Source organism: Anomaloglossus baeobatrachus, chromosome 4, assembly GCF_048569485.1.
Source record: "Anomaloglossus baeobatrachus isolate aAnoBae1 chromosome 4, aAnoBae1.hap1, whole genome shotgun sequence".
Classification (NCBI taxonomy): Eukaryota; Metazoa; Chordata; class Amphibia; order Anura; family Aromobatidae; genus Anomaloglossus; species Anomaloglossus baeobatrachus.
Window position 1 is genome coordinate 198892860 of NC_134356.1, and position 18384 is coordinate 198911243.

Consider the following 18384-nt stretch of genomic DNA (forward strand, 5'->3'; position numbering starts at 1 on the left):
CGTGACTGTGTTTTCTGTCAAAGTGTGTCTCTGTCTCTTTCTGTGTCTGTCTCTACCGATATGATACTACCTCATGCATAAGATATTTTACACTAACAATGTTCTTTGTTGCCTATAGCAAACAATCAGAGCTCCTATTAAAGGGAACCTGTCAGCAGAAATGTCCCCTAAAACCTAACAGATTCCCCCTCTGCAGCTCCTGGGCTGCATTCTAGAAAGGTCCCTGTTATTATTGGGCCCCCTTTCTGACCAAAAAAAAGAGTTTATAAAGAGGTACCTTTTTGGCTTCGGATTCTATAAATCAGACACGGGGGCGGGCAGCCTGATGGCCGTTATTCTGCCCCCTGGTCCTGTATGCCGCCCCCATCGCTGATTTCCATACTTTTGGACGCCGCCCACTGCTCCAGCCATCCCCGCGCATGCCCAGTGCCAGTCTCACGGGACTGAGCACTGTGACTGCTGGTGACGTGTGCGCAGGCAAGTGATTATGGGCGGGACTGTGACTGTTATCAGCAAGTACCCGCCCATAATCTCGTGAGCGCGCAAACCTCTCCAGCGTCACACTGTGCTCAGTGTAGATGCTAGACTGTATGGGCTGCTTCCAGGGATGACGTCCCTTTGTCACGTGATAGGGGCGTGTTCAAAATACTATCACGTGACAAAGGGATGTCATACCTGGAAGCAGCCCATACAGTCTAGCATCTACACTGAGCACAGTGTGACGCTGGAGAGGTTTGCGCGCTCACGAGATTATGGGCGGGTACTTGCTGATAACAGTCACAGTCCCGCCCATAATCACTTGCCTGCGCACACGTCACCAGCAGTCACAGTGCTCAGTCCCGTGAGACTGGCACTGGGCATGCGCGGGGATGGCTGGAGCAGTGGGCAGCGTCCAAAAGTATGGAAATCAGCGATGGGGGCGGCATACAGGACCAGGGGGCAGAATAACGGCCATCAGGCTGCCCGCCCCCGTGTCTGATTTATAGAATCCGAAGCCAAAAAGGTACCTCTTTATAAACTCTTTTTTTTGGTCAGAAAGGGGGCCCAATAATAACAGGGACCTTTCTAGAATGCAGCCCAGGAGCTGCAGAGGGGGAATCTGTGAGGTTTTAGGGGAAATTTCTGCTGACAGGTTCCCTTTAATGACCTGTAGCTCCCAGCTCCATTGACTTTATTGTAAGCAGGTTTTTTAGCGAATAACTGTAAGGCCTAAAACACACGGCATGAAAATCGGTGCGAGTGGAATGCGATAAAACATCGCATTCCACTCGGACCAATATTAGCCTGTGTGTCAGCACCCATGAGCGATTATTTTCTCAGCCCTAATCGGACCGAGAAAACAATCGCAGCATGCTGCCACTGTAATGCGATCCTTTTTTCTCTCGCACCCATTCAAGTCTATGGGGCGAGAGAAAAATTACACTGCACTCGCGGTACACCGGTGTACTACGAGTGCAGGGCGAGAATGGCAATAGCCGGCTACAGAGGAGAGAGGGAGATAAATCCCTCCCTCCCCTCCGCAGCGCCTGCCCGCCCCTCCGCAGAGCCGGCCCACCCCTGATCAGAGCTGGCCCGCCCCCCAGAGCTGAGGTCTGATCGCATGATCGGACCTCACTTGCAGTGACACTTGGCTCCTGCTGTGCTGCCAGCGTGAGCCGAGTGTCATGCGAGGATCGCAGTAGATCCTCGTGTGGCCATGGCATAAAGCGCGGGGTTAAATTTTCCCCTCAAACATAAGGGTGCTTTACACGCTGCGACATCGCTAACAATATATCGTCGGGGTCACAGTGTTTGTGATGCACATCCGGCGTCGTTAGCGACGTCACAGCGTGACAGGCTGGAGCGACCTAAAACGATCGCAAAAAAGACAAAAATCGTTTGTTTTGGAGAGGTCGTTTAATTACAAACAATCGTTCTCAGGTAAGTAGCAATGTTGTTTCTCGTTCCTGCGGCACCACACATCGCTATGTGTTACACCGCAGGAGCGACGAACATCTCCTTACCTGCGTCCACTGGCAATGCGGAAGGAAGAAGGTGGGCGGGATGTTACGTCCCGCTCATCTCCGCCCCTCCGCTTCTATTGGCCGGCCGCTTAGTGACACAGCAGTGACGTCGCTATGACGCCGACCAAACCTCCCCCTTGAGGGAGGGATTGTTCGGCGGTCACAGCAACGTCGCTGACAAGGTATGTGCGTGTGACGCTGCCGTAGCGATGTTTGCTACGGGAGCGATCACCAAATATCGCACAGACGACGGGGGCGGGTGCTATCGCGCTCAACATTGCTAGCAAACGCTAGCAATGTCGCAGCGTGTAAAGCGGCCTATAGTCTACGATGTTCCCTGAGTCAAATGAGGTGTCTGTGCAAAGTTTCACGATTGTAAATGTGACGGTGCAGTTTCCTTTAATGGACATACATACATACACACATACATACACACATACATACACACACTTAGCTTTATATATTAGATGAGCAAAACCCCCTTGTAAAGACTATAAAAAAATAGAACTATATAAAAAGTCTCACATCTCTGGAAATAAGCAGCAAATTTAAAAGAGAATACTCAGGAGAGCAGCAGGAATAACACAGGGCAAACACTGTCCAGTTTTGACCTGGTGCTGCTCCTCTTTAACCCCTTCATGACCTATGATGTACTGATATGTCCTAGGTCGTGTCCCTCGCTTTGATGCAGGCTTGCACACTGAGCCCACACCTCCACTGTACATGTCGGCTTATCTGATCAGCCTACATGTGCCTCTAACAGCTGTGGGTGTATCAGAGATCCGCCCGCCAATGTTAACTAGCTAAATTCTGCTGTCCATCTCTGGCAACGGGATTTAATAAGCACCAGAGGGAAGCGTGCCATTCCCCGTTCCTATCAGCAGCCCTGAGACAGGATCGCGAGGCGCCAATGGGTTGTTATGACAGCTGGGGGTCATCTGATAACCCCTGTGTTTGCCATGACATACTTCCTGTAAAAGCTGACTGCAAGCCGACATTCATAGGAGATGATAATTTCAGCTGTACAGTGCAGTGCTGATGTACTGCTGTGTATAGCACTACAGAATGGATGATTTCAGCTTCAAGTCCTCTGAGACTAGAAAAAAACGTAAAAAGTGGAAAAAATAAAAAAAAATAAGGAAATAAAACCCACAAAAGTTCAAATTACCCCCCTTTTGCCATATTGAAAATTAAACAATAAAAAAATACACATATTTGGTAGCACCGAGTTCATAAATGTCCAATCTATCAAAATATAAAATAAATTAATCTGACTGGTGAATAGCGTAACAAAAAAATAAATAAAAAAGCCAGAATTACTATTTTTTGGACGAAGTAACATTGCAATAAAATGCAATAAGAGGCAATCAAAACAGTGCATCTACCCAAAATGGTAAAGAATTTATTAAAATTGTGTGATTTCCTACACAGGATTAGCAAAAATGCTGTGTAGTGTCCCTTGTTGAAGGGGTATTCTTAAATTGTCTCTTGGGCAGTTCAGAGCAATGTCATTCCTTCCAGTCTCCTTACTTTCTGCTTTCTAGCAGGACAGGCTCTACTCCTTGAGTGACATTTCTGGTGAGCAGAGCTGTAGTATTAACAGAACTATAGAGCCCTACACAAGTTCTGCTATAACACATTCTGCCATCAGTGGTTTGTTCTGAGCCTACACTATGTATTTACACATACAGATAAGAAGGCATTTGAACAAGCACATAACTCAGCAAAAGCAGAGATTTGGAGACCTGTTGTGAAAGCTGCCAGCTGGTGATTTATAACTGCAACTCTTCAGAAGATGAGAAGAACAGTGAGGAAGGAGGGTGAGGGAGGGAATTGATCAGATAACTGCGGTTTCAAAATCAATGTTCTGATGGTGATGGTATGTTAGGATTTAACCTCTCTCTTGGAATGTAACTACTGCACATTCCTGGCCAAGGTCATACTGAAGTTAATAGCCCCACACATTTGTGCTGTGTAATATATCTTCAGTTTCTATTTATGCTGCACACTACGAAAAGTAGGACCTGTGGACTCAGGGCATGTTAACCTGATGACATCATCACATGTCCTTCTACACTTCTATTTTGCTGCCTGCTTATGATTGGTCAGTGTCATACAGGAGGCAGAAGTACACACCCCTAGTGAAATTTAATAACACCCACTTAGACTTAACTAAACTTAACTCACTGGGTGCCAAATATCTGATTGCTAATATCTCCGCAATGGAGAAGCAAAGTAAAGGAACAAAAAAAATGTATTCCAGTCTGCAGCCATTATTACATGGTGAAGAGTTCAACATGAACACTTCAACAGGTCCTCTTTAATTTTTAGGAGCCAAAATGCAGCCATCATAATGCTCTTTCTAAATCCTAGACATATGAGCTGATCCATACATGATTATGATGCAGCATATTGATAACTGGAAACATACTTTTTAGAATACCAATCTTCAGCTGTTACTACTGACAGATTCTATCAGGACAAAAAAGTAAAATACGCTACCCTTGAGTTAATGTGTATTTCTAAAATGGATGGACTCACTTACCTTACAATACTCATCAATCGGAATCAGGCGTCGCACTGCAACATCACGTATGTGACTTCGCCGAAACAAGATTTTTCCTACGGAAAAATTAAACAAGATAATGATATGTTATTATTATTTAATCAGGAATTAAACTGAAGCTATTGTAACTATATAAAGAAAAATAAAATACATACACCCTATTCCATTCTGTCTTTTGAAGGGGAACAGATGGTGCATGTATACATACATAGAGATCAATAATTTTTTAAATAAAAGGAACATAGTAATAAATTGTTACTCTGCAGAATACAGCAATACATAGATTTTGTCACTGTGCAATATCATTTGTATTGCAGAGTGAAAGTGCACTTCCCCACTGGACCTAATTTGTATTGACAGGTCAGCAAGAGAGCTCACGGTCAGTCAGCATTGTCAGAAAAGAAAGCAGTAAGTAGGGTGAGCAAGGAACAGTCCAGCAATCAAAAGTAAATCACAGGTAGTGCACTAGTAAGCCGTCAATGGTGTGCACTGTCACTGTGCACTGAGGAGAATATTGCAGAGTGATCAGATCCTACTGAGCATACGTCAGAATTGACAACTGATGCATGCTCAGTACAGCAGAGGCAGGCCCAGCCCCTAAAACAGACATCACTGATGACGCTTCTTTTCAGGGTGGGGACACAGGATGCAGCCTTGAACCTATGATCATGTCCTGTAAAAAAATAAATAAAGCAGTTAGTTTAGAGAATAAATATTAGGCCTAAGCCACACGGCATGAAAATCGGACTGAATGGAATGCGATAAAACATCGCAATCCACTCGGACCAATATTAACCTATGTCCCAGCACCCATGAGCGATTATTTTCTCAGATTGTAATTCGAGACTCTTTCTCTCGCACCCATTCAAGTCTATGGGGTGAGAGAAAGATCGCACTGCACTTGCAGTACACCAGTGTAACACGAGTGCAGGGCGAGAATCACAATAGCCGGCTACAGAGGAGAGAGGGAGAGAAATCCCTCCCTCTCCTCCTCCGTGCCAGCCCGCCCCTCCTCAGTGCTGGCCCGTCTCCCGCAGCTGAGGTCCGATCGCATGACACTCGGCTCCTGCTGTGCTGCCAGCATGAGCCGAGTGTCATGCGAGGATCGTATTATTCCCCGTGTGGCCCCGGCCTTGGGGACTTTTTATACAAAGCATATTAGAAAAGCTATTAGACTATTACAATAAATAGTCATTTAGGATGTAAATTATTAGTTTCGGACCACCCTTGTAAGCTTTCAGTTCATCTGGTTCTTATACTAAATACATATTCTTGGCAGATACTGCATGTCAAGATAAAGCATAGGATCATACATAAAATAATATTTACCTCTGTAAAGTTATGTACAACACATGTAAGAGTATAATTTAGGCATTAAATAACAACAAATACAGTATATATAATGTATTGACTAAAACACTTTCTATTGCAAACATTTATGACAACCACTAACTGGAGAGGTGAAAAAGTATTCTGTCAGAAATTAGTTTATTTGCTCCTTCACAAAATTGATTGTGAACTGCTTAACGATCATGCAAACTATAAAGATGAACTAAAATCACTTTTATAGAGGGGGCCGCACAAGGGTATTTCCTTCTCTCAAATGGTTTATTCTCATTAAAGCTTACAATCCCTGACTTTGGTATGTGGAGAACTTTAAATCACAAGAAAGGAGAAACAATATTAAAGCACCCCTCCAGCTTTTCCCCCCACTGGAGTGGTGCTTTAAATTGAAGTCCCCAGAAACGTCTTATACTCATTTTGTGCAGTCTTCATCTTTTTCCAGCGTCGATCTGCTGCCAACCAGAGCGAAGCTGATGGCAGCTCCAGGGTTTCATGGAGTGCACCGGAGGTCCCACCTTAAAGCGCACCTCTCACCAGGATTTTCCTATGTAACCTAAAGCCAGTGCTATACTGGCACTATCATGCTGATTATATACATACCTTTAGTGGTCAGCTCGGATATATAGGTTTTGAAATCCAAGCAAGTAAAGCTTGTAAAATGAAGTTTTTTGATTGACAGCAGCTACAGCAGCTAATAGCTGGGGTGGGCTTTGATAGTGATTTACGCCCACCCCTGCCTGTTGTTCCTCCCCTATCTATTATTTGTTAATTCCATTATAAAAGTGTTTTACTAATGGTTGTAGCTATAAATTATGGTGGCTAGAAGGACCTTGCTGACAACATACCCATGTGACCAGAAGAGGCGGGGCCCCAGCCAACATAGCTGATACCAGGAAGCAACATATTTCTGTTGGCTGAAGCTCCGCCTCTTCTGGTCACATGGGTATGATGTCAACAAGGTCCTTCTAGCCATCGTGATTTATAGCCACAACCTTCTATAATGGAATTAGCATAAATAATATAGAGACAGGATGGACAGGCAGGGGAGCAGGAATCACTATCAAACCCCACCCCAAGCTATTAGCTGCTCAGCAGCTGCTGTCAATCAAAAAACTGTTCATTTAACAAACTTTACTTGCTTGTGTTTCAAAAACTATACATCCTATCTGACAACTAAAGTTATGTATAGAATCAGCATGACTGTGTTAGGCTCTATAGAAAAATAATGGTGATTGGTGAACTTTAATACATTCTATGAGAGCCTCATTCTGGCCTCGACATGGCTCTCAGAGATGTATTGGGAGCTTGTGACGCAACTTTTGATTTCCAGACAGTCAGAAGTTACAGTCACAAGATGGCGTCGCGGTGACTGGAGTGGCGTTGGTAAAAGGTGAATCCACCAGCAGGTGAGTATATGACAGGGGACAAGGGGCTTAGATTTAAAGTGTCACTCCACTGCTGAAAAAAAAAATGCTGGATTGGTGCTTTTAAGAAAGAGCAATTTTAGGCTAGCGCCACACATCCGTGCCTCCGGTACGTGTTTGGCATTTTTTTCACGTACCGGCGGCACGGAGACACGTTAAGCAATGCTACCCTATGGTAGCAGGCACACACACGTAAAACCACACGGAACGTGTGTCCGTGTGCGTTTGTACGTGTGTGCGATTTTGAAAGCGCTGACATGTCAGTGTTTTCTCCGGCAGCACGGGTGTCACACGGCCCACACCCGTACCACACGGGTGTAGTGTGGATGCGGTCCCGTGTGACACGCGCCGGAGAAAACAAACATGTCAGTGAAAAAAAAAACAAAACATAACCTCACCTTCTCCTGCCCTCCTGTCTCTGCCGCTGCTGCCTCTTGCTGCCGACCGCCGCTCATTATTCTCATTGAATATTCACTTCACTGCCTGGCAGCAGCAGCAGCGGGGAGACGGGAGGGCTGGAGACCGAGGATCAGCACCACGGACAGCAGCGCGGACATCAGGAAGGACCAGGTGAGTATAATAATTACCGATTCTACGTGTGCTATCGCGGATAGCACACGTAGAACACACGTGTCACGCACGTACCAGAGACACGTACTTACCTGCACGCAACACGCAGGGAAAATACGTGTCTCTCGGCACATGCGTGAATTTCACGTGAGTGTGGCAGAAGCCTTAGACTGTAATTACCTCATCTACATGAAACCTTATCGAAGATACCCAACAAAATTTCAAGAGTCCCTGAATATTATTGAGGATGCTTTCTGCATATCTACACCTTGCAGTGTTATCTGTGATAAGCCATGAGATATCATTTGTAAATTTCAAAGCACAAAACACAGTGATGAACTGTTGCCCGCTAATAGATCCGTCAGGGCTACTGAATGCCAAAGAGATGTCATTTACCTATTTCCTGATCTGCCCAGGAAGGAAGATTCTACAGCTTTGCTACTAAGCAGTAAGAGAAGGGGGTCCCATATTGCTGCAATTCCTCAGTCTCAATTTGTGCAACAAAAAAGAACAGCCTGCTGGTCTCCACTAACTCGCTGACCTCTATAATTTGTATGCTATGGACATACCTTATCTTCTTCCCTAACCAGGCTGCACAAGAAAGTAGTCCACCTCTTCCAGCCTCTTCACATCTGGATAGTGTCTGGTCTGGACTTATAAACACCTAGGGGCTGGTTCATCATTGACTATGTTTGAGCTGGACATTCCGTTTACATAGCTTCCCATTGCTGAGTGTCCATATTGGGACCTGGTCCTGCTAAGTTCTTATTTTACATTTACGTTACTAGATATATGGTAAGGTTTTAACCCCCTCACCCTTGGGCGATTTTCCGTTTTCGTTTTCCCTTCCCCTACTTACAAGAGCCATAACTTTTTCATTAATATTGCATTGACTGACATGGCATTATGATTTCTCAGGTCAGTATGAGTATATAGATACCAAACATGTATCGTTTTACTATTATCTAACTGGTGAAAAAAATTCAGATGTTTGTAAAAAAAAAAAAAATAGCTCTTTTGTTACCATTTTAAAAGACCCTTAAGGGTGCTTTACACGCTGCGACATCGCTAACGATATATCGTCGGGGTCACGGTGTGTCTCATTAGCGACATCGCAGTGTGTGACACCTAGGAGCGACGATCAACGATCGCAAAAAAGTAAAAAATCGTTGACAACTCATAATATCGTTGGTGGTGCATGCCACTGGTTGTTCGTCGTTCCTGCGGCATCACACATCGCTATGTGTGACACCGCAGGAACGACGAACATCTCCTTACCTGCGTCCACCAGCAATGAGGATAGAAGGAGGTGGGCGGGATATTCCGCCCGCTCATCATCTCCGCCCCTCCGCTTGTATTGGACGGCTGCCGTGTGACGTCGCTGTGACGCAGATCGAACCTCCCCCTTAGAAAGGAGGCGGTTCGCCGGCTACAGCGACGTCGCAGGTAAGGTAAGTCTGTGTGACGGGTGTAAGCGATGTTGTGCGCCACAGGCAGCGATTTGCCCATGTCGCACAACCAACGGGGGCGGGTACGCTTGCTAGCGATATCAATCTCGCAGCATGTAAAGTGCCCTTTAGAGTTCTCTTTTTTCAATGATGGCTTATTTTTTGCGTCTTGAGCTGGTGGCTTTAATTATGCCATTTTTGGGTAGATGTGATGTTTTCATTGCCTGTTAATGCATTTTAATGCATTGTTGCGGCAATAAAAAAAAATTGTAATTCTGGCACTTTGGGATTTTTTTCTCGCTACGCCGTGTACAAATGAGATGAACTGATTTTATATTTTGATTGCTCGGTCATTTATGAACGCGCCGATGCCAAGTATATGTAATTTTTTTTATTTTCAATGGGGCAAAAAGGGGATGATTTGAATTTTTATGTTAGTTTTTTTTAAACTCTTTTCTTTACATTTTTTTAATAATTTTAGTAGTCCCCTTAGGGGACATTATGCCTGCACAATCTGATCGCTTTTCCTGATCAGAGCGATGCTTCAGGCACGAGTGGATCGGAGACGAAGAAAACTGCAAATGATGAATCAGGACCCTAATATTTCTGTTTTGTAACTAAATACAGTTCAATGTGTAGGTACATAGCTTTTAAAAGTGTGTTTCTAGCTTTTATTGCTATTGTAGGATAGGCAATTCTAGCAGCTCACTAGGAAAGGGTTCTTTACAGTTTGAGCAGTCAGACTGTGGAATGCCCTACCACAACAGGTAGTAATGGCTGACATTATAATAACTTTTAAAAAAAGGGCTGGATGATTTTCTCACAACGAACGACTTTGTGGATTATAAATAATGGTTACAGAAGGTTGAATTTCATTGACATCCCTTTTTTTTTCAACCTATGTAACCATGAACTTATGTTCTTCACCTTATCACCCCTCCCTCCTCCAATAGAGCATTTCCCTATTGTGTAACATTACTATTAGTGATTCCCAACTATTTTAAAGCATTACATGCCTGGTTATTAACAAAGTTCCACATGACACCTTTAGTCTTAGGGGCACTTTGCACACTACGACATCGCAGCTGCGATGTCGGTGGGGTCAAATCGAAAGTGACGCACATCCGGCGTCGCAGCCGATATCGTAGTGTGAGAGAGCCCTAACATAGCATTTGGTTAGACTTGAGTTTGGGACAATTAGTTTATTACACTGATGAAAACCCCAAATGTGTGAGTATCCAGCCCTCCCATTAAATGGAATGTCATAAAATGGGATTTTGTTTAAATCAGGTTTTTATGTATATATGAAAAAAAAGAAATCTTGCAATTTTCACAATAGCCACCAAGCCCATTACCAGACTCATGCATCCTGTTCTCCATCTTCTTCTGCAGTGTGCTCCATTTCTCTGGATCACATTAATATGACACTGATCAAACTTAGATCAAAGTTTGATCGGAGTGTCATTTGCCCAATTGATCCTGTTCTCTTGAATGAGAGAATTTACGCATGTCTGAGCCCAGCCTAAGATGGAAACTTGCCAAACATAATGTAATAATAGGAGGAGTAGATTTTGTATAAATACTTCAACTTTTTCAGCTATACTAATTATTTCAAGCTTTATAGGTCATGTTGAATGCTAGAACTGAATATTTTCAACTAAAATCATGGCGGTTTTTCCAGTCACATCAACTAAAGTATCATATACATCAAAAGACGTTGAAACATACGTGTATATATTAGCCAATACTTTCCATGAAATGTTCTTTGTATGTTTCAGTCAACAACAAATGTATACCTTAGTAAGCATTCTACACCTGCCATCTGTGCAAGTAAAGCTAATGCATTTATTTATATAAGGCACCAGACCAGAGTAGGATCCTAGAAGCGATTCCTTCCTGCTCAGCGTTTATTTATCTTGTACTTTGAAGGAATTCTTGCAAGTTTTAATGTATTGCCATTACTGTGCTGTTTCATACGTTATGTCTTTTCACAGGTCGTCCTTACAGGATGGCAGGAGCGGCTAAACAATTTACTTAGTGCGACATTATACATACGGTAAGATCGTGTGAACTGGCATGAATAATGCATGACATTCATAGAATGAGTGCTGACTGAGAAGCCATCCACAGAAAACAACAAAATATACTTTTTTCTCTGAATTAACATGTTTAATGATGAGCGAGTTTCAAAATACTCGGATTTGCGATACTCGTAATGAGTACTGTCTACTACTCGCGTATGGATTCCGAATAGTGTGTGCAATGCAAGTCAATAAGGAATACTCGCAATGTAACGAGTAACCCAAATGCCGTATTATTTGCTACTCACACGAATAGTACGGCATACAGGTTACTCTACATTGCGAGTATTCCTCATAGACTTGCATTGCACACACTATTCGGAATGCATACGCGAGTATTAAACAGTACTCGTTACAAGTATCACGAATCCGAGTATTTCGAAACTCGCTCATCATTAAACATGTTCTCTCACATCAATGTTCTCTTTTTCCAAAAGCAGTAAGGTGGCATTTCACTGACTGATCAATTATTAAGGAAGTCTTCTTTTGGGTATTACAGTAAAACAGATAGGCATATGTTGTAGCGCTTTTGCCCATTACAATAGTTTGACATGTCTGTAGTAGCAGGAACCTATCAGTCGATTTATGCTGCCAAAACCATGAACGGTATGAATCAGAGCCTGGCTGCACAACTTCAGCCAGGTAGATTTTTCTCTAAACAATCTAGAGTTTTATGGAGAATAGAGTTTACCAATCTGACCATGGACCATGGGGAGAGGCAACACTAGTCCAGTGGCCACACCCTGGGTTCCCCGCACCACTCTAGGTGATTGAATGGTCTCTCCCTATGAAAACACATGGTAGACACATGTCTATCAGCTAGCCCCTAGGTGTGGGGCGAAGCTAGTGAGGTAGGTACTAGACCACATCTAAAAACTATACTAATTTTTTTTCTGAAATGCTGGAGCTATGAATGATGCTGCCCATAGTTTGGTTAGCATGAATCAAATGACAGGTTACCTTTAAATGATAATGAGCTGCACATTCAAGGGCCTGACAAAATGTATGGAACTGTGCCTGGTAAAGAAAGAAATAGACTCTGCTCTTGTGAGTGCTGCCAAGGTCCCTTCTATAAGATCATCAGAAGACTGCTGACAGGCAGATCTTTACCAATCTAATGTTGAGGGACTAACCTAACAAAAACCCCTTAATGTGGATAAAAAAATAACCAGAAACTAAAATGCAAGTTGATTGGTTGCATCGAGGAAAGAATTGACACCAGGAATTAGGCATAAGCACATGATAATTATAGAAATATAAAAATAGTAATGCATACCAGAAAACACTGCAATGTGTATTCCATAAATTCATGGCTCTCAGATGATTAACTTTATAGGTACAGAGGTATATAGTATATGTGTCATCTAGGGTAACAGGGAGTTCTTAATGTGACTACACACATTAGATAAATGTCAACCGTACCTACTGAGTTCATCAGGACAGACCCACCATCTTGTGTGTATGATAGAGGTTTGGCTCTACCGACTGCAGATAATGGAAGGAAAAAGGGTCAGGCATGTTGCATTTCAGCATATCCGATCTTTTGCTCTCACGGGAGATAACAAACTTGGACAACATGTCGTCTTGTACTACTACTCTTCAACCTTTCCAGAAGATATTAAACCTTAGTAGATAGCTCTGACATCTAAAATGTAATGAGTGGGTTCAAAGGTAATGTATAATTTTACGAGACATGTATAGACATTCACTAACTATGACGTAATCTCTATGAACTCAAAAAGTTCAGCTGCGGTCAAAACTTTAGTTACTAAATTTCTATTCCATATTTAAAAATTACGTACAATGATCTCAGTTGGCTCAGACATTGACTCATCTAGAAATGTTCTGTTTTACAGACACACTGTATATAGGATGTACATTAGCCAGTCTCATCTGCGGATGGATTGGCTAATATGTCTCCAGTGCTGAACAACACAGAAAATGGGAACTGAATGTGTTGTTGTATCTTGGGAATTAGAAGTGAGGCTCTGTATTTAATCACTAGCCTCAAGAAAAAAGCGGATGCATCAGAATGATTAATATGAAGCTGTGGGAGCAATTCTATAGCAAGCAGATGTTTTCCATACGTTCCATCAGTTCAGGAAACTGGGAAATGCTGTGTCCTAATTTCACCTTCCCTCCCATAACAAAAGTATAATAATGTTATCTTTCCAGACAAACACCCCAAAGTCAGGGATAGAATTGACTATTGGTTCAATTTTACAGACAAAACTGCTTTCACCTTTACTGGATACTACTCTATTGCATTGTGTTTGGATCTTAGAGTTTATTTTTCCTACAGAAATCACCAAAATAAGGTTACATTTGTGGGGATATTTCCAATTTTCGTGTACCTTTCCTGTAATGGGCAGAGATTTGTTTATTTTCTAAAACCTTTCAGCAATTACATACATACACAAATGTATGATGCAGCTTTTTAACCAAGTGCCAAGTGGATGAAGACCAACAAATAAATGGAAAGTCATATGTCTATGTTAGTCAACGTATCAAAACTGAAGTCAGTGATTTGCTTCAGGAGTCACATGTCCTTCCAGCCATAAGCACAAAGACTGGTGGGGGAACTGGGCAGCAATTGACAAGACGCAATGGATGATCGGAATGATGAATATGTTTATGTCAATATCCAGAACAGTAGACTCGGCTATATATGAATATACCAGTGTAAAAATGAGGCCAACTTCAAAAGTTTCAAATTTAAGGTAATGGAGACTACAGTCCCAACACAATAGGCATCATAACTGCAGCAATAGGAGAAATAGTATGGCTTCTGTAAAGGCAGATTGTTTGGGGAAGTAATCAGTGATCGGGTACAGGCAGAATTAGGTGATAAACTGAAGATGGTGGAGAAGTGAGGTCTGCTGAATTTAAACTGTTTCCTGTACTGTAAACTGAACAACTAAGAAGATCTCACACATTCACTTAATGGACAATTGCTAGAAATGTGTTAGGGCGGCTTTGCACACTAAAACATCGCAGCTGCGATGTCGGTGGGGTCAAATCGAAAGTTACGCACATCCGGCGTCACTTGCGATGTCGTAGTGTGTAAATCCTAGATGATACGATGAACGATCACAAAAGCGTCGTTATCGTATCATCGGTGCAGGCTCCGACATTTCCATAATGCCGGTGCCGCGACAGGTACGATGTAGTTCCTCGTTCCTGCGGCAGTACACATCGCTGTGTGTGAAGCCGCAGGAACATCTCCTTACCTGCCGCCAGCGGCTATACGGAAGGAAGGAGGTGGGCGGAATGTTTACATCCTGCTCATCTCCGCCGCCATTGGCCGCCTGCCGTGTGACGTCGCTGTGACGCCGCACGACCCGCCCCCTTAGGAGGGAGGCGGGTCGCCAGCCAGAGCGACGGTCACAGGGCAGGTGAGTGCATGTGAAGCTGGCGTAGCGATAATTATCGCTACGCCAGCTATCACAAGATATCATACCTGCGACAGGGGCAGGGACTATCACGTGCGACATCGCAGCATCGGCTTGCGATGTCGCAACGTGCAAAGCCCGCCTTAAATTGCTAATGCAGGATGAGCGGGTAAAAGAGGTGAGCCATCTCTCTTCACTCTGCCATAAAGAGGGAGATAAGCCTTTGTTAAACTTCTCAGCTGGACCTATTTTCCAAGGAAAACAAGGACTTAGGGGTACTTTGCACGTTGCGACATCGCTACTGCAATCTCGTCGGGGTCAAATCGAAAGTGACGCACATCCAGCGCTGGTAACGACGTTGCAACGTGTAAAGCCTAGAAGCACTAATAAACAATCGCAAAAGCGTCGAAAATCGGTGATCTGTGTAGTGTCGGTCATTTCCATAATTTAGCTGCAGCGACAGGTACGATGTTGTTCCTCGTTCCTGCAGCAGCACACATCGCTGTGTATGAAGCCGCAGGAGCGAGGAACATCTCCTTACCTGCGTCCCGCCTGCAATGAGGAAGGAAGGAGGTGGGCGGGATGTTTACGTCCCGCTCATCTCCGGCCCTCCGCTTCTATTGGCCGCCTGCTGTGTGACGTCACTGTGACGCCGCACGACCCGCCCCCTTAGGAAGGAGGCAGGTCGCCGGCCAGAGCGACGTCGCAGGGCAGGTAAGTACGCGTGAAGCTGCTGTAGCGATAATGTTCGCTACGGCAGCTATCACAAGATATCGCATCTGCGACGGGGGTGGGGACTATCACGCTCGGCATCGCTACAATAGGCTAGCGATGTCGCAGCATGCAAAGTACCCCTTAGGCACTGAAGCTTAATATGCTTATTTTTTTCTTGTCATGCACATTAAATCTAATATATAAAGCTGAGTGTATGTGTGTGTGTGTGTGTGTGTGTATGTATGTATATGTATGTCCGCTAAAGGAATCCGCACCGTCGCATTTCCAATCATGAAATTTTGCACAGACACCCCATGTGACTCAGGGAACGTCATAGACTATGTTTTGACGGGAAAATTTAACCCACGCTTTACAGTTACTCTAAAAAAAAACCTGCCTCCATTAAAGTCAATGGAGGTGCGAGCTATTAGGTTATTAAAAGGAGCTGTAATTCATTGCTATAGGAACAAAATAAATTGTTAGTATTAGAAGCTTATGTGTAAGGTAATAAGATGTCAGTGGGGAGACTGACAGAGAGAGACAGAAAGAGACAGAGAGACAGAGGCAAACAGACACAGGCAGACAGACAGAGGCAGACAGACAGAGACAGACAGGTAAAGAGACAGGCCAAGAGGGGAAGAGACAGACAGAGAGACAGACAGGGAAAGAGACAGACAGGGAAAGAGACAGACAGGGAAAGAAACAGACAGGGAAAGAGACAGAGATAAGGAAAGAGACAGGGAAAGAGAGAGACAAGTAAAGAGACAGGGAAAGAGACAGACAGACGGGAAATGAGACAGACAGGGAAAGAGACAGACAGGGAAAGAGACAGACGAAGAAAGAGACAGAGACAAGTAAAGAGACAGAGACAGATGGGGAAAGAGACAGACGAGAAAACAAAGACAAAGAAAGAGACAAGGAAAGAGACAAGTAAAGAGACAAAGAAAGAGACAGAGACAAGTAAAGAGACAGGGAAAGAGACAGAGACAAGTAAAGAGACAGGGAAAGAGACAGAGACAAGTAAAGAGACAGGGAAAGAGACAGAGACAAGTAAAGAGACAGGGAAAGAGAGAGACAAGTAAAGAGACAGAGAAAGAGACAGAAACAGACAGGGAAAGAGACAGACCTGGAACGAGACAGACCTGGAACGAGACAGACGGGGAAAGAGACAGACGGGGAAAGAGACAGATGGGGAAAGAGACAGACCTGAAATGAGACAGACGAGGAACGAGAAAGACGGGGAACAAGAAAGACGGGGAACGAGACAGATGAGGAAAGAGAGATGGGGAAAGAGACAGACCTGGAACAAGACAGACCTGGAACGAGACAGACCTGGAATGAGACAGACGTGGAATGACACAGACCTGGAACGAGACAGACCTGGAACGAGACAGACGGGGAAAGAAGACTGACAGACAGATAGAGAGAGACAGACACACAAAGATAGAGAGAGAAAGACACAGAGATAAAGACAGAGAGATTAATACAGAGACAGACAGAGACTGATACAGAGACAGACAGAGAGACTGATACAGAGAGACTGACACAGAGAGACTGATACAGAGAGACAGACAGACAGAGACAGAGAATGGAAGAGATACAGTTACTATCCCGGGTGACACCCAGGTACTACAGCTAGTATACTATATTTTTGGACTGAAAAACACTGCTTTGCAAGAAAAAATGTTGCCCCACCCCTTAAAAAAAGTGCTCTTTATGGTCCAGATGCAGCTTACAATGAACAAGGAGAACGCTGACACAGCATCTTTCCTTATTAGTGAGTGAACTATGCAGTGGCACAGTTCTTTCGCCTCCTGCCTGACACTGGGTTGATACAGGGCTGGAATAATAGCTACTAGGAATCAATAAACCTTCATAGACGCTGAAGGTCCAGGATAGTTCAAGTCTGCTTTGCAAGCTTTTCATTCAGTTGCAGTATTGCAGCTAAGGAAAGATTAACTATTTAAATAAGTTTTCATTGCTAGTCTGAATAAGCAGGCAAGTGTGATTTGTTTCTAAGGCTGTATGCACACAATCAGGGTTTGCAGAGTTTCGGACGCAGCGTGTTTTTGCTTCCTCCAAAACGCTGAGTTGTCCAGTAGAAGCACACTGGGTGGGATTTCAAGAAATCTCATGGCCACTGTGCTTCTTTGCTCTGCAGCATAAAATGACCTGCAGTGCGGCTTTCCGTGCTGCAGAATGTAATGCTTTTGAGGCGAGAGTGCTCTTCCCAGGGAGAATAGAACTAAAGTCCGCAGCGGCCTGAACCCTGATCACGTAAACAGGGAGCTGCGGTCTCCTGCGGACAGTACTCACGGCCCCGCAGGAGAGGACACACTGCATCCATGACGCAGCATGTCTGGATCATGGACACGTTCCCTAAGTGTGACTTGGATTGTGTGTGACTTGTGATTCAGTGACTTAAGATTCAGGGAGTTAGAAGGGAATAATTTGTAATGAATCGTTGTACATATTTATTTGATTACTTCATATTTCTGACTTGTGCAATCCCCATTAGGAAAATGTTCTCCATTATTTACAATAACATGCGGATGAACAGTTTGTTTCATTTATGCAATCATTGAGCAGCCGATTGAGGGAGAATACTGTTGTGCAGTATGTGTGCACTTTGTCTATTTGGAAGCCTAGGTTCTAGATCTAAATGAGCAGCTGGCAACACAGAGATCCATTGACAATATGGAAAGGAGTTTGCTGCTCACTGAGGTACATGTAAGAGAAGATCGTAGTATGGAGCAATACAATACAGTGAGGCAGCTAACTGGGTCACAGAAGGTGGGGTAAAGGAAAGAGTACCAGGGAAGCTAGTCCTGATCTGGTACAC

At 43.9% G+C, this 18384-nt stretch overlaps 1 protein-coding gene across 2 annotated transcripts in view; it reads right to left on the bottom strand.

The window, feature by feature from the left end:
- Positions 1-18384, bottom strand: part of SH3PXD2B (SH3 and PX domains 2B) — a 259726-nt gene that overhangs the window by 91110 nt on the left and 150232 nt on the right. For both annotated transcript variants that reach the window (XM_075344622.1, XM_075344621.1), the window contains exon 4: positions 4549-4625. In XM_075344622.1, coding sequence (XP_075200737.1) covers positions 4549-4625 — 77 coding nt within the window. The remainder of the gene's footprint in view (positions 1-4548; positions 4626-18384) is intronic.